We start from the raw sequence: 23,193 nt of genomic DNA, 5'->3' as shown, positions 1-23,193 counted from the left end.
ATCATTAGTGTAAATAATATAGCAGCTATTGTGGTAAAATAAATGTAAGTGAATAGTTCAAATAGGAAGTCCATAATTTTAATTATCTTTAATACTATACTATATATTACATTGTGCAAAAAAATCTAGTCGAAAAATGAATGGTACAGATTACTAAGAATATAATACACATTTGAAGTTTTATTTACAATCTGTGCGTCTATGGACTATTATATATATTTATAATTCGGTTGTAGCGACTCCCCAATATTGTGACATTCTTCCTTCGAGGTCGAGCGAGTCTTGGGAGTGTGTTGTTTTCTCTTGAATTACGGCAAAGTCATATTCTAAATGATAAGGCATGAGTCGTTGAAGTGAACCAAAATATGCAGCGTTAGGACCACCATTCGGCAATCTTCCAGAGCCGAATCGAAAGTCAGGCTTTAAAGCTGTGCCAAAAGATCTTGCACTACCAAAATGTTTAGACAAGAATGGAACTTTCGAAGTTTTTCCACTTAAATGTAATTGAGGGCTACTCCCCGACAACCCTTTTGTGTTCCTCAGAGTACTTCCATTCGAACGAATACCCTTTGATAAGTTATCTAATTCCTTGTCGAACAGCATTTGAGTGTTCTGTTCCAACATGTATTCCCAACATTTAAATTGTTCCTCTGGATTTGAAGCTTCCTCATTTCGGTGATCTTCTTTCTCTTCTTCAACACGAACACGAATTGCTCTAGCCACGCCTCCGCGACAGCTCCGTCTTTCGGATGCTTTATTTTGCGATCGAACACTAGAGTAATGTTGATGGTTTATTGCTTCACTTAGAGGGCGATCGCTTTGCCCGCTTGGCGAAGATCGATCGCTGCTCGGCTTTGACGGAGATATTGAGTGACAGCAAGGTTCCAAACGTGAACAACAACAATCAGATCGGCATGTCGTTTTATTCCCGTTAATCGTCTGCCTTAATTCTCTCATCAAAAGGTCAACATCAGCTCTTTCATTATCAAACCTAATTACTATAATTGAAATACATTCTTCGACGCCATAGCTTTGGGCCAGGTCTTGTAATCTTTTTGCCGCAAGAACAGGATTTCGTTCTGCTCTTACTTCAGAAACTGCAGAATCTATACTAACAGCACCCCAGAATTTCCCATTGGCTAATATCAGAAACTCGTCGTCTTCTTTAATAACTGTCTGGATGATATCCGGATCTGGGACAGTATTGGGATAGCGACAGGAATATCCTAGACGTCTTTTATTTTCTATGCCCAAACTCAACGGTCCATTACGTCTACTTAAAACTGCTCTAGTATCGCCTACGTTAGCTAATTTCAAACTATATTTTTTTAACGCCTGTCCGAATGCGTTTTCTTGTACATTAATAGGAGATAAGTGGCACATGACCATGCAGGCTCCCTTTCTTTGACCTTTTTCTTTCAATTCTCTATGAGCCGATAATACTACGTATTTCATATATTCGTTAACAGTTTCTTTGATTGATTTCTCTTCAAGAACTAATCCTGGTATACTGGTTTGTAAAATTTTTGGTACTTCGATATCGGTTTCACCATCAATGACGGCGAAAAGGCCCTCTTTATTACAAAACGAAGGAAGACGTATTTGTGCACAATATAACTGCAATGATTTATCCGGGCATTCAGAAAATCCTGTATTCCACGGGGTCATGCCAGTTAATTCTTCGTGATATCCTGTTTTGTGGGTCCACGAAACTGAACGTCGCCCTGTCACATCTACTAAGCTCAATGGTCTTTGACATTTATATGAATTGAACTGTGACGGGTCCATTTGTAACTTTTTGTTACAAGATATATCTAGAAATTTTAATTGTTTAGGTGCAAGTAGCCGTAAATCTACCCTATCCAGTTCGTTGTGAGCAAAATCTAAAATCTTCACCGAAGCGCTACATGCGAACATAGGTACCGAACGCAGTTTATTCGAGTGAGCCCTAACGACTCTGACGTTATTGAGCTGAGGCATATTTTCCGGCAATCTTGTAAACAGGTTCCCCGAGAGTACTAGTTCCTCAACATCGGGCCAATAGTTGACACAGTTTTCTGGAAGCCGCGTTAAGCAGTTGTAGGCCAAATGTAGAATCTTTAAGCCACGGAATGCTATGAGAACATCTGTTGCATCGTCATTCAAGCAGTTAGCTGTTAGGTATAGGTACTCTAGACAATATGAGGTACATCTTGCCAAAGGTAAGCGGCTCAGTCTGTTATTTGAAAGATTTAAAACGCTCAATCTGTCACATACCGAAAAGAAGTTTTCTGGCAGTGCCTGTATAGAGTTATCGTGAAGCAGTAATTCTTTAAGTGGAGCTCTTAGGCGCGGCATTGATGGTATACTAGAGATTTTATTATGGGCTAAATGCAGGTTACCAAGACTTGAAAGTTCACTACAGAACAAATGGTCTGGAAGTGAGGTTAATTGGTTATTGCTCGCGTGAAGCGTGGTGAGGTCGGAACAGCCGCTGATCCATGGTGGTAGTAACGTCAATTTGTTGTATGACACGTCGATTTCTACTAAATTGATTGGTGGGACTGTACTTGTCAATGATTCTAATTCTGAAACAACGAAAATACACAAGTGTTAGTTAAAAATGTCAAGAATTTGTAAGTTTTATGTTCATATCGCAGGAGTGTGGTGGGTTTTTTATTAGGTATATTGCGTAGACGGACGGGTGAACGAATTCACGATCCACTTGGCTTAAAATGGTTAACGAAACTAATGGAAAATCTGTTAGAGGTCTGTAAAAGCTAGTCTATGGGCTCCGATAATTCCTTAACACCATTAAGACACATTGAGACAAAATATTACTGAATAATAAACAAATTTTTTTTGGGATTGAAGGATTACGGGTGGCCCAAAGGCTTTTCCAGTTTCAAGGCTCAGCCAGGAGGGGTGGGATTTTCTATCAGCTGCCCGAGCGCCTCCAAAGGAGACCTAACAAGAGCAACTGCTTCGCGAAGGAATCTACTACTATCAGGCAAGAAACTCAGCGGGCTGATGCTTGGGTTAGGTTACATGTCGAACCCTATGTCGAGTTCTACGAGTACGGTTACCGGGGTCCCTAAGTCTGCTCTTAGTGTTAGAGCACTAGCTAGCACTAGTGAAGCGCCTAATGCAAAGGCTATTTAAGGCCCAGATCGTCGTGTAGGTCAACCTTCCTCACGAAACACGGAGCTCCAACGGTTAACCTGCAAAAACGGAACTGTAGGGATTGGAGGGTATCTATGTGCGTGCGGGCCGTGTGAGCGAACATCACACTCGCGTAAGTCATGACGGGCCTTATGCAGGTTTTGTAAAGTGTCACCTTGTTCCGAAGAGACATTTTACTCCGCATACCTACAGACCATGGGGTAGAGTCTGCCGAGAATAAACGCGGCACGATCGCAGACTGATTTTATATGCGGGCGGAATGTCATCGATGCATCCAGGTAACGTCCAGGTACTTGAGTTTCCTGGCCTAGGGTATGGGTTGTCTAAAGAGGGTAATCAGGGATGTGAGATTGCTCCTCCTAATCCGGGAGGAAGTAATAAATAAGTTACTTAGAACGCCTATTAAACTTGGTAAGTGAATGAAGTTTCCATTACAATTTGGTTAATTAAAATAAAATAAAATAATGAACTTACGATTGTGGGGGGCTCGGAGAATTCGTAAAGAGCCTCCATGAAGCGCCACGTGCTGGAGTGCATTATGTGAAGCGTATAGTTCCCGAAGTCCCCGCAGTGAAGACAAGACTAAAACTTCCACAGAATTATGCGATATATCTAAACATACTAAATGCTGAAAAAAGAAAACGTCAATATTTTACATTTATCTCAAAATAATTAAACAAAATATGCAAAGCTGAATTTTTAAACATCTACGACAATAATAATAATATATTATAATATTAATAAATAGGTAGATACTAGCATTCTTAAAAAAATATTACTAACACAAGTTTTTCTCTTTATTAATCTAGGCCACGAACGAATATCTCAACGTAAGACATTCAATTTTCAAACTTCTAAATTGATAATCCGTTTGCTTGGGATGTAAAAAAATTTTGTTTTATTACCTCATAATTTCCGAGTATTATGCTTCCTTTTAATCTATTGTGACGTAAATCAACATTGGTTAGTGGAGTACGATATTCAACTTTATTTTCTTCATCCGGCGCCATTTTTCGATTCGAATTCTGGAAAACATTATTATTTACTTATTACATACACTTCATGTACTTTAATACACCGCAAACTTAATGCCTATGAAATAAGAGATGCTCTACCGGTAATTTACATTACTTGTAGAGAATCTCATAGATAGATGCTATTCTTGATAAAAATTATAGCTAACCTGAAATGGGCAAATGAGTTCACTGCTAACCTAGAATTGAGTCGTTACCGGAACTCATGGATCACAACATGGATGTTGTGATGATAACGTGGACCTTGAGACATGAGGTCGAAATACTTCGATGCTCAAGCGGCTTCAAGCAACAGCTTTAAAAAAAATATTCATTACAGTTTTAAAGTACCCGTGCTCGAATGCAGATCTGTGAGGTATGTACGTGTCTTTTCAACATTCACGTTTAAAAATTACAGAGTCATAACAATATTACACTAAAGAATTAATTTTTAATACCCCAAAACTTGTTATGAGATTTCTTGCGGCCGACAGTGTTCGAAGTCGAGGCAGCCGTAGTATGTGGTCTATCGAATGAATCTCGTTGTCGCCAATTTGTAGTTCTTCTAGTCTAAAACATAAAGAGCCAGATAAAAAAAACAACACATATTCAACGTTATATCCACGAAGAAAAATAGAAAAACATAAACTTTGCTATAAAAACGAATGCTTTTAAAGAGTGCAAAAATTAATCGTTAATACAATTACGTATATATGTATATACATACGTTATCATAATTAATATGTTTAGTTAATTGTTATTTATATTTTTTACGTAAAGGAATAAAAAGTAGTGACTATGAACGTACGGTACGACTACCGTAGTTTAAGCGGGAAATAATATTTAGTTACTGAGCCAAGCACATTATATTAATATTATATACACATTTATCGTTTTACAGATTGATATTTCGTAATCCGAGTGAGATGCGACAATATGAAATGAATCTGGGTTTGCTCAAACAAATTTTGCATTTTTCAGTATTAAATCATGTTTTTTATGGTCTCAATAGTGGGAATTGAAAGTTATCATTAATTTTACGTAATTAAGACTTCGATCTCATCTCTCATGGTAAGCTAGAGTTTTCGCTTATAAGCTCCGAGAGTGTAAAACAATAGTAATATATTTTATATATGTATACTTTCGAAAGGGCGATTTGTCTCATAATACACCTACTGTGACTGTCATTGTACTGCTGAATGAAATTTTCATAAAATTAAGGTATTATTTCTTACATCTCATAGTCCTTTAACGAATAAACTCGATTCATACTTCTGTTCAAATTATCTATCAACTTATTTACGTTTACGTTAATTTAATTAATATGGAACTTTGGTATCAAACACACATTAACTAAGTTAAAACAATACACTTCGTCTATAATATACTCGTGTTCTCGGATGTAATTCATTGCGGAAGACCCGGAAATCCGACGTTAATTAAGGCTCCAACGAAAATCGTTACGATCACAGATAGTCGACACGGTCACTTAGAATGAAACGCCTTATCGTGTTCCATTTTTATCGGTTTGTTTTTGCTAGTTTTCTTCCTCCAAGCTCCAATTATTAACGGACATCCCTAACAAGTTGCCTGTCATAAGCACTCGCGAATGGTTTGTTAACTTATTTCATTCATCCTCTCTAACTTACTGAATTTCCGTTAGATGTATCGTAGCTAATACCTGAACGCCGAAGTTCCGGAAGGATTTGGTATTGGTCGAAAACACGCAATATATAATCTGAATGAAGTTTTTTTTTTTTTTTTTTTTTTTTTTTATGATTGAAGGATTACTGGTGGCCCGGAGGCCTTTCCAGTTTCACCAGGACAGGTGGGCGAGCAAAGGCTCAGCCAGGAGGGGTGGGATTTGCTAACAGCCACCCGAGCGCCTCCGAAGGAGACCTAACAGCTCAAGAGCAGCTGCTTCGCGAATGAATCTACTACCGGATCGGAATCGCGACCCGCTGAGAAGATCCGGCGAAAAACTCAGCGAGCTGATTCATGGGTTAGGTTGCACGGCGAACTCTTTGTCGAGTTCGACGAGTACGGTTACCGAGGTCCCTAAGCCTGCTCCTAGAGCTGAAGGCGTCTAGTGCAAAGGTTATTGGATCTGAGGGATCCGTAAGGACGTGTCTAGGGCGTCGACGGTGACTGGCTCCTACATGATCAGGATTCGGGGAGTAGTCAGCGGCGGCTACGATAAGGCGATTATCATGACGCATAGCCTTATCGAAGTACCGTTCCGACGCTGACTTCATGTATTTCTGGATAGATTCGAGGCCCAGGTCGTCGTGTAGGTCAACGTTCCTCACGAACCACGGAGCTCCGACGGCTAACCTGCAAAAGCGGGATTGTAGAGATTGAAGGGTGTCTATGTGTGTGCGGGCCGCGTGAGCGAACACCACACTCGCGTAAGTCATGACGGGCCTTATGCAAGTTTTGTAAAGTGTCACCTTGTTCCGAAGGGACATTTTACTCCGCTTACAGATCATGGGGTAGAGTCTACCGAGAATAAACGCGGCACGGTCACGGACTGATTTTATATGCGGGCGGAATGTCATCGATGCATCCAGGGTAACGCCCAGGTACTTGACCTTCCTGGCCCAGGGTATGGATTGACTAAAGAGAGTAATCGGGGGTGTGAGATTCCTCCTCCTAATACGGGAGGGAATCCGTGTGGAGCTTCCCCTCTGAAATAGCAACGCAGTACTTTTCGCTGGGTTGATGTCTATGCGCCATTTTCGGAACCACTGTCCTAGGGCTAGGGCTGCGCTCTGAAGCTTCTTCGCGATTAGGGACTTGTTTCTACTGGAATAGTAAACAGTCGTGTCGTCGGCGAATAAAGCTAAATGGGTCGGCGGCGACCGGGGAATATCGTTAACGAATAAGCTAAATAGGAGGGGTGAGAGGACAGAGCCTTGCGGGACTCCAGCTGTGAGAGGTCGTGGGGAGGAGCGGGTTCCCTCGACTCGATATCGAAAAGAGCGGTTCGACAAGAAGTCCCGTATGATGAGCACGAGACTATCCGGCACGCCCATGTTGAATAGTTTGAAAATCAAACCGTTGTGCCAGACTTTGTCGAACGCTTTTGCGACGTCGAAGAAGAGAGCTCCCGTGTATAACGGTTTTGGTCGATTAAGCCCCACAAGAATGTGCTCCGTGAGGCGGTGCACCTGTTGAACGCATGAGTGATTTGTACGGAATCCGAATTGTTCATCGATGAGAATGCCCTTGGATGAGACGAAGTCTCTGAGGCGTTTGTAGAGCAGACGCTCATACAGTTTGCCTAGAGACATGAGGAGACTAATCGGGCGGTAGCTCGTCGGATGATTTTTTGGTTTACCGGGTTTATGTATGCCGATAACGTCCGCTTCTTTCCACACCGCGGGAAAGATACAGTTCACCATAGCGGCATTGAAAATAGATGCCAACATCACGATGAGTTGGACGGGTAGAAGTTTAATAACGCGGTTGGATATACCGTCGGAACCGGGAGCCTTGCGAGGACGTAGGTCTTTGATCAAGTCTTTAACTTCCATCGGGGTGACGGGTGGTAACGCGTCCGAGGGTGGCAAGGAGACTCTGCGTTCTACCTCACTGTCTACTAATTCTACATGAACAGGGTCCACGGATTGAGTGCTGGGCGTGCACTGGGTTTGCAATGTATCGGCCAGCAGCTCTGCTTTTTCATCATCATCGAACGCCGCGAGTCGGCCTGAGGGGCCTACGAGGGGGGGCATAGTTACTACCGTATCCGATTTGAGAGTACGAGCTAAGCGGTAGTAAGACCTTTGAGAGGGCGCGAGTCTTTCTAAGAAATCAGACCATCTGGCATCTCGGACTTCGGCGATGCGAGACTTTACGTCGCGTTGTAGGGCACGCATTCGAATTCGATTTTCCGCGGTAGGATACCTGTCGTAGGCGCGTATCGAAGCGTTCTTAGCTCTAAGGAGTTCCCTAATATCGTCGGACAATTTGAAGCGGTGAAGGAAGTCCTCCGCTACAACTTGTTTCGATGACCTATCTAATGTCGAGGTGATGTGTGACGTTAAGATGTCTATGGCTTCAGCGGTATCCTGAGGAGACGGGGTAGAGTCCGGGCTAAACGGGAGCGATGGTGGATCAGATTCAGCCAGGCTGATGCCCAGCGTGTGCCAATCCACCACAGTCCTCGTGACGGGAACGGAATCGGGAGCGCGACCGAGCTTCATAACGACGGGACGGTGGTCTGAATCTAACTCTGAAACTACTTCGATCGAGTGTAAGCGCAGAGTTACGTTTTTTAATAACGCTATGTCGAGTATATCCGGGCGATGCGCGATATTTAGCGGGTAGTGAGTCGGGGTTAGCGGAGCGACGATATCGAAGGCGAGATCATCGACTAACGCGTCAAGCCGCCTGCCATTCGGGGTTGTAGTGTGTGAGTTCCACCTGATGTGTTTACAATTTAGGTCGCCCGCCAGAATGACAGAGCTCCCCATGCCGAGCAGCGCCTCGATATCACTGCTTAGAACGATCTTATCCGGTGGAAGATAAACGGACGCGATAACGATCGGCGCGTGTCCCGTCAGTGAGATTCGGCACACTGATGCTTCGATATTAGCGAGCGCGGGAGGATCGAGCGGGACGCAATGCAGGGCTCTTCTATAGTAAATGACGGTACCACCACCACGAGCAGAGAGCCTGTCGTTCCTGACCATGTTATAGTTCGCGATTTTAGGGTCACGGCGCGCGGGCTTAAGTAGGGTCTCCTGCACTAAAAAGATATCAATTTGATGGTCACGCAAAAAGTCAGAAACCTGATCACGTTGATTTGCGAGACCGTAAGCGTTAAAAAATCCTATCGTTACGGATAGGGGCTTTATTCTACTTATATACGCCATTGATTACCGGCGGAGTGAGGGGAGGACGTACGTATTTAATGACGCGTATACGTCGGCGTATTCTTGCACAACGGCGATAAAGTGTTGTGCAGTGGAGGCAGCGCGAATGGCGTCGCCCAAAGCGTTAACGCGCTCAAAGTTGATCGACTGAAAGAAGTCGATCGCTAAAGCGAGATTGTCGGACGCGGTCGGAGGGCAAGTCGCGGGAGAGGGACGAGTCGCGGGGGCGGGACGAATCGCGGAGGAGGGAGTTGTAGCCGTGTTCGTGTACGGCAGCGGTTTCGCCCAGGCCGAGACACTGGGCACCGGCGCCGGAACGAACGCTGGCTTAGCCTGCGACACAGAGGGTGCCGAGGCTTTGATGTCTGGGCCGGAAGCTCGGAGGCGGTTTTGGCGGGCGACGCGTCGATTTATTTTAGGGGCTCGGGGGCATCCGCGGTAATTTGCGGGGTGACCCTGTGTTCGACACAGGACGCAGCTAGGCGGTTCCGTCGCGGTTTTTTGATCGCGAGTGCATAGGGCCGTGGCGTGATCGCCTAAGCACTTGACGCATCGGGGGCGCGCGTGACAGTTACGGGAAGAATGCCCGTATAATTGGCAGTTATGGCACTGGCTAGGTGTGCCTTTCTTGTGTGGGGTTTCGACTGCGATTCCGGAAAGGCTACAGACCGTTCGGATGTTGAATATTTGCTTACCCTCGGGGTAGGCTGGAGGGCGACGAGAACCATATTATATGGCTCCCTTCCGCGGCCTGTATGCATGCGGTGTACGGAGTTAACCGGTAGGCCTTGTTCGAGAAGGTCGGCCTTAACGAGCTCGGCATCCAACTCTTTAGGGATGCCACGTATAACGGCACGGAGTTCGCGCTCCTCCTGGAGCGTATACGTGTGGAAACTTATACGCTCCTTACGGAGGTAAGAAGAGAGGGCCCTATGGTCGTCGGGTGTTCGAACCTTAATTTGAATGCCGTTCGCGAGGTTACGGGCATTCGTGAAATTGATATTTTTGGCCTTAAGGGCCAGGGAAACTCGTTCCCAAGCTGCCTTCTCTTGAAGGATTACCGGGGGAGGGGTCTGGGTTTTATTTTGTGCCACCGGACGCGGCGACGGAGTGGCACGGGCTGGAGGCGCAACGGGAGTCTGAGGGCGGGGGCGCGACGCGTTCGCGGCTTTGCTAATTTTAGCGGCCGCGGGAGCTCGAGACTCCGCGGCACGCTTCTTACCCTTTTGCACCAGGGTGAATCCATCCGTCGATGAGGCGGGGGCGAGGTCGACCTCCATCTCCGAGTCAGAGTCGGAGGACGAGGAGGCGGGCGCAGGTGACCTACGAGTAGGTGTTTTGGAGGGTGCGACGGAGGCCGCGGATGATCGCGCTGCTGGAACGGTGACCACGGCGGACGACGCAGCAGTTTTACTCGCCAGTATAGGCGACGCGGGAACGGCAGGCACGACGGAGGCTGCGGTGCTCGATGCAGAAGCTTTGCACGCAGGTACAGGCGACGCAGGAGCAGCGAGCTCGGCGGAGTCCACGAGAGGGCTCGCGGTGTGATCGGCCTTGAAGGCCTGAAACTCGGAAGTGAGCTTTGGGTAGCGAAGCCGGAGAAATTCCGCAAATACAGCGTCCATGATGGCTACGTGCCCAGGTGGGGCTACCCTGGGTCTTAGAAAACACTCGCCTTGCGGCGAGGCCCCAACTTCTCGGACCTGAGCGGTTCTATTGAACACAGGTGGCGATGCGGCACGATAACTACAGGACAAAGAACAAAACACAACAAAACGGAAATAACAAAAAGAAACAAAACAATTAAACACTTCCAGGAAGACAGTTTGTCGGCAGATGTACCACGAACACAGAAATAACAAAAGGAAACAAAACAATTAAAAACTTCCAGAAAAAAAACACTTGGTCGGCAGATGTACCACGAACACAGGCCGCGCGAACAATGGCCGGGCTAACAAAAGCCGGGCGAACAAAGGCCGGGCAATCGAGTGGTCGATGAGCACGTCCGCACGTGACGGGTGCCTCTATCGGAATCCTGAATGAAGTATTCTGGCCTGCGGTGTAATTACTTTTGTCTTTAAAAAACCGCATATACGTATAAAAACTCTGTTAAAATGGGATTTAAGCTAGTAAAATTAATAATTTCTTAGTAATACATATATGTATATACTTATTGTAATAGTATGTATAGTAAACAAAATCGACCTATATGTCCGAAAACCGTGACCGACGCAATTAAATATTTACGGTAACACGTATGTACTTTGGAAAGTAAAATAATAAATACTAGATGTGTGAAAACATTGCTTGCCAGGCAAACAATGATTGCCTTGTCCCTAGAGAATGGTCTTAAAAAATCTGAATATCGTTGTGTTTTTTAGGTTGTAATGAAAAATTATGAAACACAGACAATACTTTACTGATTCAAATTTATTGATTTTGACTGTTTTTATAATATAATCCTTAAAAATTGATATTTTTAAAGCCCGTTCGAAAGTTTTATGGGTAATTATTATTATTAATTAGTAAATGAAAGTCAACAAAAAGCATAATGTTTCACGACATTTAAGTACGTGTTTTAATATTATCCGAATAATAAACAAAGTGATTGAAATATTAGTTTAGTCATTCATTCAATATAATTAATTATGTTTGTGCTATCCAAGCAGAATATTTCAAAATTAATTTCATTTTACTTAACAAAATAATTTAAGCACCCGATAACAGATTGCAACACAGTAAACTCGATCCATATTAATATAATGATTATATGTAATATATCCATTTATTTACTGCCTTGGCTTGTTGTATGTTCAATGACATTTAAGAGTAAATTCTAGTCGTGCGTTGGAGCTTATATTCTCAATATGTTTTGACTAAAGTCTTCAAGAATAGCTTTCTATTTGTACTTGTTTGTTGATTTAAATTAATACAATATTTTACGAAGGAAATTAATAAAACTCAGAAATATATATTTTGGCCAGTAATAAAATAAGTGGAATAAATACATCATCATCTTTTTTGGTAGGTATGTGTGGGATTCGACCAATTACTATGAAACTAGTGTGCATATATATGAAGATTATTTTATCTATCAATACTGTACACAAACAATCAAAACAAGACTAACTACTCAGAAAATAGAAGAACGTGATAGGCCTGGATGAATGGACAAAATGGAGGCAACTGGAGGAAGGCTTCACAAGAATTAGTGGGATTTTCCTGGGACTTTTTTTTCTGTATTTAGCATTAGGTACATAGTCTTTTAGGGCACAAATAAAGGCTATTATTAAGTCTTAAACAAAAATTATGTATTTTTCACATCCCTAGCATGTTTCCTTTCCAATTCCAAAAGTTTTACTATCCCATGAATTAATTAATAGAATGAAATTTTCTATTGGTCGTCTAGAACACGTGCAACAATAAACATTAATGTGTAATGCACTTATTATTACGGTATGATGCTATCGTTACGTTACTAGTGACAAACGGAGCAAGGTGAGAGTATAAACAATTACACGTGCACATAAATAACGGTGGTATTGCCATTGTTTTTAGGTCACTAGTCTCATAACAAAATGGAAAACTTAAATCTATTTAAATACTGTGTGTGAAACTGAATGAAAAAAAAAAAACCTCAAATATATTAATACTGGTCAGATATAAAAGTTTGCAGATGATCCATATTGTGATAAAGTCTAAGTCGTTCAAATGTATTAGATTGAGTCATGTGATTATGAGCAATTGAGAGATTTATTGGACCAAAATGCGCCCAACTAGTGTGTATCAAAATGCGCTCAACCACTGCTTAATAGGAATTAGAGGCAAGTGTAGAGTGACTTAAACAACAAAATAAGGTGAATACGTCGCTTACTACTGCTACGGATGAATTATAGGGCAGCACTAGCAATTACAGCTAAAGGTTTACAACTATTAACTAAAAGTCTGCTACTTAGCCGTAAAATTATTATCATGTAATTATTATTTTGATGATATTATTATTTTGAATAAATGATTTTTTTGTTACATTTGAAAACAACCGGTTCGATGAGAGAGTCTTTTAGTGAAAAATAACTTAGAATTTAAAATGTAATACGAGCCACATCTAGTACTTAATTTGTAAGAACAACATTTAGGTACTCACCAAAAACAAAAACAAAAAAATCAAATTATAACAATGTTTGGTAATCCTTTGAGTTGTCTCACAGAGAAGCACTTCATTATTTTCAGTTCTGTGACCTTCAAACGATAGGGTTGATACACAAACTTTATTACAATGTGTTAAACTGTGGATGCTTCTAGTAACGTGAATGTGTTTGGCAAGACTGACCACATCGCGAGCGTTCTTACCGCCCCACTGACCACACACATTTAGCAAGAACCAGCAACGTTCTACCATCGATGTTACACACAGGCATTGTTGTACTATCTATGAATGAATCTATGAAACTAGAAAGTAATCAATCGTATTACTCTTTCCTTTTACGTCTTCAAACAGAAGTATGGGTTGGCGACTAAGGTTGCCGTAATTTTCATTTACGTAGTGGGATGGTGTTGATGTGCTACGTTAGTTTTGAGTATTAAGATCGAAAGATCAGTTAAATTAAGATAATTATGTTCCAGAAAATAAATCCGCTAGAAGTAGTTATAGGCCCATGCCAGCAGATTATGTATGATGATACGGGTTTTTTTTTTTTTTTTTTTCCCTACCTAAGCTGAGAGCCTTGAGAGGCTATTTCAGCGTAACCTTAACTTTTGTAGGTGAGCTCACGGGGCTCAAACCTGATGACGTTGCTAACACGAACCCTAGCAAGAGCCGTGCTTCGCAGAATCTACCACCAGATCGGAAACGCGACCCACTGAGAAGATCCGGCGAGAAACTCAGTGGGCTGTGTCTGAGAGTTAATTTACTCGTCGAGCCCTTCGTCGCAAGCGACGGGTTCGACGAGAACGGTGACCGGTGCTTGAAGTACCTAGAAACACCGTTAGTGGATCGGGAGGATCCGAGATGACGTGTTTTGGGCGACGTCGACTGCTTTCCATTCTGTCCGCAGGATCGGGAATGTAGTTACCGGCGGCCACGATGAGAGGGTTCTCGTGTCGTGCCGCTTTATCGAAGTGGTATGATACGGGCCTAATCATTAGTAAATTTATATAAATTGAATGATTGAAGGTTTCACTTTATCACCCGATATTAGTCCGTTATTACCTGACTGCTCTTATTTTTAAAAGTTGTTACTGTTATTTCTAATTTAATTAAGATCTTTAATAATTTGTTTAGGACTGTTTTATTGTAAAATTACGGTTACCTATTAGGTACCCACTTAGAAAGATTGATGCCTGTCGCAAGATGGCACTATGCCATAATCGCGTGAGGATCTTTACTGTGGGTTCGTAGTGAGAATTGCAATTCTTGTTATGCAATGTGATAAAGTGCATAGAAAGACAGATAAAATATAGCACAGATTAAACTAATATTGTATTCGCGTTTAATAATTAGTTAGGACGCTTATTATGCATCTTCAAGTTTTGTTGTAAGACCCTATAGCAACTCACAACAAAATAATATTTCACAAGGAAATTATTTCAATGCCAATCGTAGAGGTAAAACGTGAGATGAACAAGAAGACGAGTCTCCTATAACTGCGATAATGTATCTTGCGTTTATAGAGCCTTTGTTTTGGATGATAGCATCGAAACAGCCTTCTCCCATGCTACAGCTGCAGTGCCAGAATAAGGCAAAGCTTCGCGCTATCGCTTTTAGTGGATTTAAATCACTTATTGTCATGTAAGGAACTTCTGATTGAGATACTTACCATCTGCGATAGCGGCGTCGATAAAAATGCAACCGTGCAATGGATTTTCTCGTAAGCCGAGAAAAAAATCTGATTAATATCACGTGAAAAAAGTAATGTTATCGAAAGTCAGAATTAAAAATAGAGTAACGATAACAGTATCTACGGATAATATGGTCACAATGTCTATGGTAAATTTTATTTACCAGACAAATGTTCGCCTGATAGCTGGCACGTAGCATTACAAAACGCATCTCAGTTTGGGAAACCAATTTATGGCCTGCACACGGACCTTCGACTTTTATTAAGCTTGTAAACAGCGTAAATTTAAGAATAACTCAAGTTTGATTTAGTTGAACAACGTTATTAATACGAGGTCGTGATAAAAGAATCTGAAATTTTATTATATTATTTATTAAGCAACGCATTACATAGTCTATTATTAAGCTATTGAGCAGTGTAGCAGTGTCAAGAGCACTCTCGCTGCTTAGGTACATCGTGTAAGATTTTGGATTCGACTATAAACGTTATTATTCTTATTTATTTTTTCTTGCTTACATAATTGGACGAGCGCACGGCCCACTTGGTTTTAAATGGTTTTTATTTTAGGTACCACCGCCCCGCCTATTTCTGCCGTGAAGCAGTAATGCGTTTCGGTTTGAAGGGTGGGGCAGCCGTTGTGACTATACTGAGACCTTAGAACTATATCTCAAGGTGTGTGGCGCATTTACGTCTATGGGCTCCAGTAACCACTTAACATCAGGTGGGCTGTGAGCTCGTCCACACAGCTAAGCAATAAAAAAAAAAAAAAAAAGGTTACTGTTATAACGTAAATGTCGCCACCCACCTTGAGTCATGAGTTACAAACTTATTACGGATCACTAACACCTGCCTTTACTTCCTTCAGCAATCTTTTACATAATACATTTTTATGATTTGAAAGTATACACTGCTTTGCAAGTAAAACTCGATAATATTTAGTGTAACGGGTTCAGTTTTAATGTTAGTTAAGAGGGGTTGAGCTCGCGAGTGAACGTAATTCTGCACGGTCTACCGCGCAGATGTTGATAGTCAAACGTAGACATTCATAAAATTAGCACACAACGGAAATACATATAATCATTGTACTTGGTGTTTGAAGGTAATGACGACTTAATGTTCAAATTTATCACTGAAAAATAATAATCTCGGGACACTTTATCGTATCGCTTAAGCAAAAATTCGATTTATATACTCCTATGGCTATTAAGAAAAGAAAACAAAGCTTATGTACTGTGATGAAGGCTTACATTTATTTGTTCGGAAAAAGCAAACCAGCCGGAGCCTCTAGACATTATATTTCAAGCAATATCAATATATCTATACTAATATTATAAAGAGGAAAGATTTGTTTGTTTGTTTGTATTGAATAGGCTCCGAAACTACTGAACCGATTTGAAAAATTCTTTCACTGTTTGGAAGCTATACTATTCCCAAGTGACATAGGCTATAATATTTTTTGAAAAAAATTTAGGGATCCTTACTAAAACTCCAATAATGTAACCCAAGGTGTAAAAAAATGACCTAAAATATTCTTTACATCGCGTGCCCTGCGAAAACTATTGATAATATTACTTGATTAAACTATTGATTGAAAATAATGTACTACGACTTTGTAGAACACATTATTATTTACAAAAATTGTCGCGGCGGCATAATATGTCTAACTATTATAATTATGCCGCAATAAGTGTTCTTTTATTTTTAAAAATAAAACAACTTCAAATATCGTTGAAATTTTGATTAAAGACCCGAGCGGAGCCGGAGCGGGTCGCTTGTATTTCTGTAATTCAATATAAATATTGAAATATTTGTTTTTTTTATCCTAGCGTAGCATTTATGTATCGATAAGATTATATTCGTTTCAGGTTTATGATTTACTTAAATTTTATTTTATACTTTTTGTTGCTGCTGATAGTTTTGAAGTTTTTAATTAAGTTTTCAAATGTATTCTCACTAATAAATTCAGATAAGTTAATTGTAGGTTTTTGTAATACGTAAACATTTTGAGATTAGCTGGTTGGATCAAAATCGGCTGGAAGGCCTCAGTTTTGTTAAGATGGTACGGCGCCACGGTCTGTCAGTCGAGCGTTACAGAATGTTTCCAGTGACGGCAGCTTATGGCCATTTGTATGTACTTGATGTACACAGTCTATGAGTCATACACGTGTGGATTCATCTTTCCAAAGTACAAACAAATTTTCGAAAACTTTTTTTAACTTTATTTAATTTAGCAGTTACAATAAATATTAATATTATTGTTTGTGATATGTGCGATCGCTTTCGACTCTCAATTTAATGAATCAATGTTTCGCAGAGAGATTTAAATTATTCACTATATTATATTATTCGTACGAATTAAAATGCAATCAATATTCTACTTACTGCGTAAGTCGACATATTTCTGCAGGCAATTCAGCTATTCTATTATCGCTTATGTCCAGATGTGTCAAAGCCTGCAAACTCCAAGTTTGCGGGGGTAGGGTAGAGAGTGCATTATTGCACATGCGGAGTACGCGTACAGCAAATGCGCTTGACGCATGCTGTACCAAAGCTTCGCCTAACGATGCCCGCCCACCACCGCTTAAGTCCAGTACATTTGGTGGCTGAGTACTTTGTGTTGCCTGTAAAGATATAACCGTTGCATAATATTGTGAGAGAACAGGAAATGCTATTAAAAGGTTGCGCGATGCTCGTTGCACTTTCTCTCACTGATGAACAATCTCAATTTTTCTCAAACTTATTTACCTATTGAAAAAAAAACTGTTCTAGCCACCGTATTTAAAAGGTATTTAAAATAGCATTTTCTTAAAGCATGCAAGAGATCATGCAGGTAGGTAATTTTTTTATTTTATTGCTTACATGGTGGACGAGCTCACAGCCCACCGGGTGTTAAGTGGTAACTGGAGCCGATAGACATCTACAACGTAAATGCGCCACCCACCTTGACAGGTCTCAATATAGCTATAATGACTGCTCTACCCTTCAAACCGAAACGCATTACTGCTTCACGATAGAAATAGGCAGGGTGGTGGTACCTACCCGTGCGGACTCACAAGAGGTCCTACCACCAGTATCACTCTTACTAAGGTAATAAAAAAACATTCGCATAATTATAAGCAACATTGTAATTTTTGGGTGCTGCAAATGGATAGATGAGCTCATGATAGTTCACACTGCTGACCAGACCGCCAATAGAGTCAAAAGACAACACAACGTGATCCACCATCTGCCTTGGAACACAAGGTCGAAATTTCCAAAGCAATTGTTTGTTATCTTACTCTTCATACACAGTATTTACAATTTTTTATATTTTTACTTTATCGAATTGCCTCGATATGGTAATAGAGTTATTGAAATGAAAATGAAACTTTATTTTTAGCTAATTGGAATATGTGCTAAAATATGTTTGTTAAAAACTACACGAATGTAGTCTAAGATACGCGTCGTAGCTTCCGGCGCCCAGCTTGAGACATTGGTATCAATGTTCCAAGTAATAATAATTAATTAATAATTCCAAGTAATTAATTGTAGTCGTCATGGCCTGTCCGGTGCATTCGTATCGAGCGATGCAACGGTGTTGGAATCCCGCAGTCGGGTACCAATTTTTCTAATGAAATACGTACTTAACAAATGTTCACGATTGACTTTCACGGTGAAGGAAGAAAACATGGTGTGGTTAATGCGAGTTTTTTAATTTCTCGATCGCGTTAAAGTTAACTGAAATTTGTATGGAGTTGGAACAGCGTCCCTACGTTAGCCGCAAGCTTTTTACTTTCATGGACATTGTCAAAAAAAAAAGCGTATACAAAAGCGTCGAGATAGAATGTGGATGAAAGCGCGGCTGTGGAATTGGCTCAAAATCGTTTGAATCGGAATGTTTTACTAGTGAAACCAGGCTCTCGGATTGCTGTAAGGACTTACGCGTTGATTGATGGTACTAAGTCATAAGCATTGTTTGAACACGCAACATTCATTCAACTCAACCAATTTATAAATAATTAAACACAAAAAAGCTACAAATCAAACCTATGCAAGCCTACAAAATATTTATTTTCCAACAAAATATTTACACTTTACATTAATTTGCTATGTTTATTACTCGTATAGTAATGTGTGTAATTAATATTTTACGTTTTAAGCAACAACAAAACATTTTTTTTTTTAATTTCGGCCCTAACTCAGTAAAATAAGAGATTAAAGATTGCATGGAATTCGTCATTTTCAATTTGACAAGCACGAAATTTCGTAAGTATATTCTGTATCGCTTCTGGATAGAAATAAATGTACACAGTATTCAGGCGTTTCTTCAATATTTTATCATTAAGATTTTATGACGTCGTCGATTACGTCACCGTTCAGACCATTCTCTTTTGGAATTCATTCCCGGTACGTATACGACATGCTGAAACATTAAATTGCTTCAAACGACTAATTAGAGAGATATGAGAATTTGTTTAATTGTTTTGAGAGTAAAATGTCTAATTATTTGGTAAAACATACCAAAGCTTTGGTATTTATGTAAAATGCAATATTGATGTAAAAATTGATTATTTGTTTTATGGGTTAAACCTATACTAATATATAAATCTACAGTGTTTTTTACGGATGTGCAATAAAATTTATTATTATTATTAAATGCCCAGCGAAACGGGCGAGAACGGCTAGTAGTATTATAATTATTATTATATTATTGGTATTTATATGTATATTATTTTTTCCAATCCGTTCCTTTCCTTAGATGATTCTTGTTTACCTGACGATTGTCTGGAAGAGATTGCTCTTAGGCATTAGATCGCCCATGATACTTGTTGAATTTCATGTTTTGCATTTGTTTTGATTTTAAATTGATGTGCATTAAAAGTATACTCTACTCTACTCTCAAATAGAGAATAAAGGGTTAAAAGTTCACATGGGAATTTCGTCACTTTTGAAAGAAGAAGCATTTAATTTTATATTAGTATTATAGTACAATTTCCTGACTCAGGCACGCGAAATCGGGCTAACCATTTTTGAACGAATAAAAAAAACTGAATAAAAGGCCTCATAAATATGTACGTAAAATAATGTTATGATAGCGAAATGATTTATCTTATGATGAAATATTTGCACCCAGCATTCATAATCGGAATGCGACCGCATTGGGTCATTAAAATTTATGAAAGCGTCTAGCTATGGCAGCTATTAATCTTTGTGTAATTTAATGTGAAGATTATAAACGATGGAGAGCTTAATTACGCTTTTTTGTCACAAACCGATCAATGCTCACTACTTGTAAAATCCATAACACAACTGATTTATGATATTTTTTTTTCATTTTGTTATCTTCTTAGATACGTACATACCGGAAAATCACATTTTTCCTTCAATGTATTCGGCTCTAAGCTGTCCAAAAAGATATCAGAAACAGGTTCGAAGACATCCAGACTGTCTATTTCTATTGCGTCGAACTTCATCGTGTTTCCTTCCACCATCACTGATTTTACACATTTCGCATTGAGCACATCACTAGATAAATTTAAAAGTTCTTCATTTGTCAAAAGACATTTGTGATCTGAAGGAAAGCAGAATGCCTGTCTGTCGCGGTTGATAATCACGGCGGGGCCGACGAACTTCGATCATTGTTACGTCCAAACACTACAAAATAAATTTTAATCCTCGATATTCTAAACACGGAGCTGGTGCCTGCGCAAACGACATAAAGCGTCCTTGGACTCGGTCGGCTTCGCAGGAATCCCGCTGATGTATGTTTGATAGCTCCTCGAAGTACGTGTTATTATTTTTAATGAACATACAAATGTTGCTTTGCGCGGGTAAGTGAGCCGCACTGTCGTACGATGGAGAAACGCTGGATGTGTAAACTTCAAGTTGGCTTATACGAGAGTCGTCTGTGTGTCGTGCTATCACTAGTCGTACTGAGGACATCTCAACCGTAAAATTTCTTTCGTAGTTGGGCCAACGCAATTTCTAATAAAAATAATGAATGAAACTATTCCAATATTTCACTGCTATTTTTTTTTATTCTAACAGAATTCTACTTCTGTTATGCGACGAAATAGCGGCTTGATCCTGATGTAATTGAAATAAAAATAAAATGAAACCAACAGTTCTTAAACACTATGTAACTAAGTCCTGTTGCATAATAGCTTCAATTATAAAGAAAAAACATTATCTACGCAATTTTAACATGCAAATTGAAAAATATGCATAATCACCTAGCGAGCCTGACATTTTCAGTGTCAATGTCTTATATATATTTCGCTAGTCGCTATTACGATGTAGTAATGCATAGATCCCATGTTTTAAAGGGGACAACAACTAGAAAGAACAATGCACGTTTTGTAACAATATCTTATTAGGAATGTAATTAGGGCTGACGTTGAAATCAAAATATTCAGAATTGCATAACATGGAAATAAAATAGAGAAACTCATGATGTCGCACAACCCTAAGCTGATTGACATGAAACTGCGCATTCAAATGTCAAAAGACTTTGATAGGCTTCAAGAATTTCTAGCTATTCCGTTGTTGTGTTGCCGGTTCGTTAGTTTGAGAACTGTACCGGAATGAAATTCTCAATCATCTGCTAAGAGTTTGTACAGAACACACAACAAAACCGTTTCGAACAAGTAGATTTGTATTTTATTATAACTGGAATGATTTTTACAACTAATCACTTTACCTAACGTTGTATATTTATATAATAACGCTTGGGGTTATATTAATTTTGCTTTCCAGGGGTAGTAAGTACATTGTAAAGAAAATAATGACTGAAAAAATTGAAATATCTATTAAAAAATCGGAATAGTTAAAAAAAGTGATTAGTCAAGTTACTTACTTCTTTGAGCCAGCTGAACCAAATGTTCCTTTCCCAAACGGTGCTGAATCCTAAGAAGACGTGATTTACATTATTGTCACATGGCAAGTTATTACTTGGCCGGGGCTTTACGCACAACACAAGTCTTTGCGCTTTTGGGGGGCAGAAGTCTATGTTTCCTCCGCTTAACTCCAGCATCTCCCAAGTAGTTCCTAAAATGTAGCATTAGTTTCACAAAATGTAGGGCAAACAATCGTTTTGATTTACTGAAAGATGTTCTTAACTTACCATACGTGTGCAGCCTTGACCCAATGATAAATGCAGGTTTCGGTTTCCATTGTGGGAAAACGTGTCCTTTTAAAACATATAAAGTTCCAGATTTCAAAACACCTCCATAATTTCCGGCTGGTCCAGCACACCATCGTAATGACTGTCGCAACTCAGGATCAACAGCTAGACGTTTTCTTCGAGATTCTGATCTCCATCCACATGTTGCTAAAAATTGGTCTTGTATCCTTAGGGGGTATTCATCAAGTTCAAGCCGTCTCGATTTTTCCCCACCGATCTGCATCCATAACGTTGATTCATCAGTAAACCCAAGGTCTTTGTTGATTTCTTCAACACTTGTACCCAAAGTAACTTTCACCAATTTACTGGGTGCATCAACTGCGAAGGGTTCAAGGCCTTCGAAAACTCTGATCCAGCCGTGTTCGTCTTGATTACGAGACTTAAAGCCGCGAGTAGATGCAAGACGGCGAAGTGACTTGCGACGCACGTGAGGCGATGAAGCATGCAAGCTATCATCACACACCATGGCGCGCGGAGGCAGGTGCTCGCGAGGTACGATGTCCGACGACGCAATGGCCGCACGCCGGACTCTGCGCCCGCCGCTGCTACACAAATGGGTCAGATGCATGGTGGGGGTGGGAAACATGTTCATCGGTCAACCGGGAACACACGTGAATACAAATTAAAGCAAATATAGTCATTAAGGATTCACCAAAGCTACCGTTTATCTACTATCATCACGTAAGAAGCAGACATGGAAATCAGTAGAAAGATTTAATTTTTTATTCGCGAATACTGCCTCTGCGTATGCAAAATTCGCGAATAAAAAAGTCTGCCTTGATTTTTTTAGCTACTTTAGTGTGAGCGTTTAACGAACATTAATCAAGTATTATAATGATTTCTACAAAAACTAAAAGGCAAGTTCCTAATAGCCTGTTTGAAGTTATTTTAGAGAAAGGGGCCATCGAGTAGAATGGTTGGTTATGGTTCGGTAGTCACCCCACCTGCTGACTCACCTGCTGCGCTTGGGCACCATGAACCCTTCAAAAGGCATGTACTATATGTATTGTCTTCCAGGATCTAATTATATTTCGAACAACTTTGGAGTGGCCTTCTATGAATATTTAAAAAAAATAAGTGAGTAAATGTGTTAGTCAACAAATGGTTCTATACTATGTGAACAGATGATCTTGCTGCCA

The 23,193-nt window shown here is 40.3% G+C and overlaps 1 protein-coding gene across 2 annotated transcripts; it reads right to left on the bottom strand.

The window, feature by feature from the left end:
- Positions 1-62: 62 nt before the first annotated feature.
- On the bottom strand, positions 63-22,595 carry Phlpp (PH domain leucine-rich repeat protein phosphatase). Of its 2 annotated transcripts, XM_028178862.2 has the most exons (7): positions 21,995-22,595; positions 21,728-21,918; positions 17,275-17,513; positions 4,634-4,745; positions 4,068-4,187; positions 3,637-3,790; positions 63-2,567 (listed from the first exon to the last, which is right to left on the bottom strand). In XM_028178862.2, exons 1-7 carry the CDS (start codon positions 22,518-22,520, stop codon positions 220-222), a joined length of 3,690 nt encoding a protein of 1,229 aa, XP_028034663.2. In that variant the 5' UTR covers positions 22,521-22,595; the 3' UTR covers positions 63-219. The 2 variants fall into 2 exon arrangements, with proteins under 2 accessions (XP_028034663.2, XP_028034664.2); XM_028178863.2 differs by lacking the exons at positions 21,728-21,918; positions 21,995-22,595 and adding an exon at positions 20,235-20,807.
- Positions 22,596-23,193: the final 598 nt, after the last annotated feature.

This window comes from Bombyx mandarina, chromosome 04 (genome assembly GCF_030267445.1).
Source record: "Bombyx mandarina strain Sakado chromosome 04, ASM3026744v2".
In the NCBI taxonomy this organism is placed as follows: Eukaryota; Metazoa; Arthropoda; class Insecta; order Lepidoptera; family Bombycidae; genus Bombyx; species Bombyx mandarina.
Note: the sequence above shows the minus strand (reverse complement) of the source record. Positions and strands in the feature narration are given on the sequence as shown.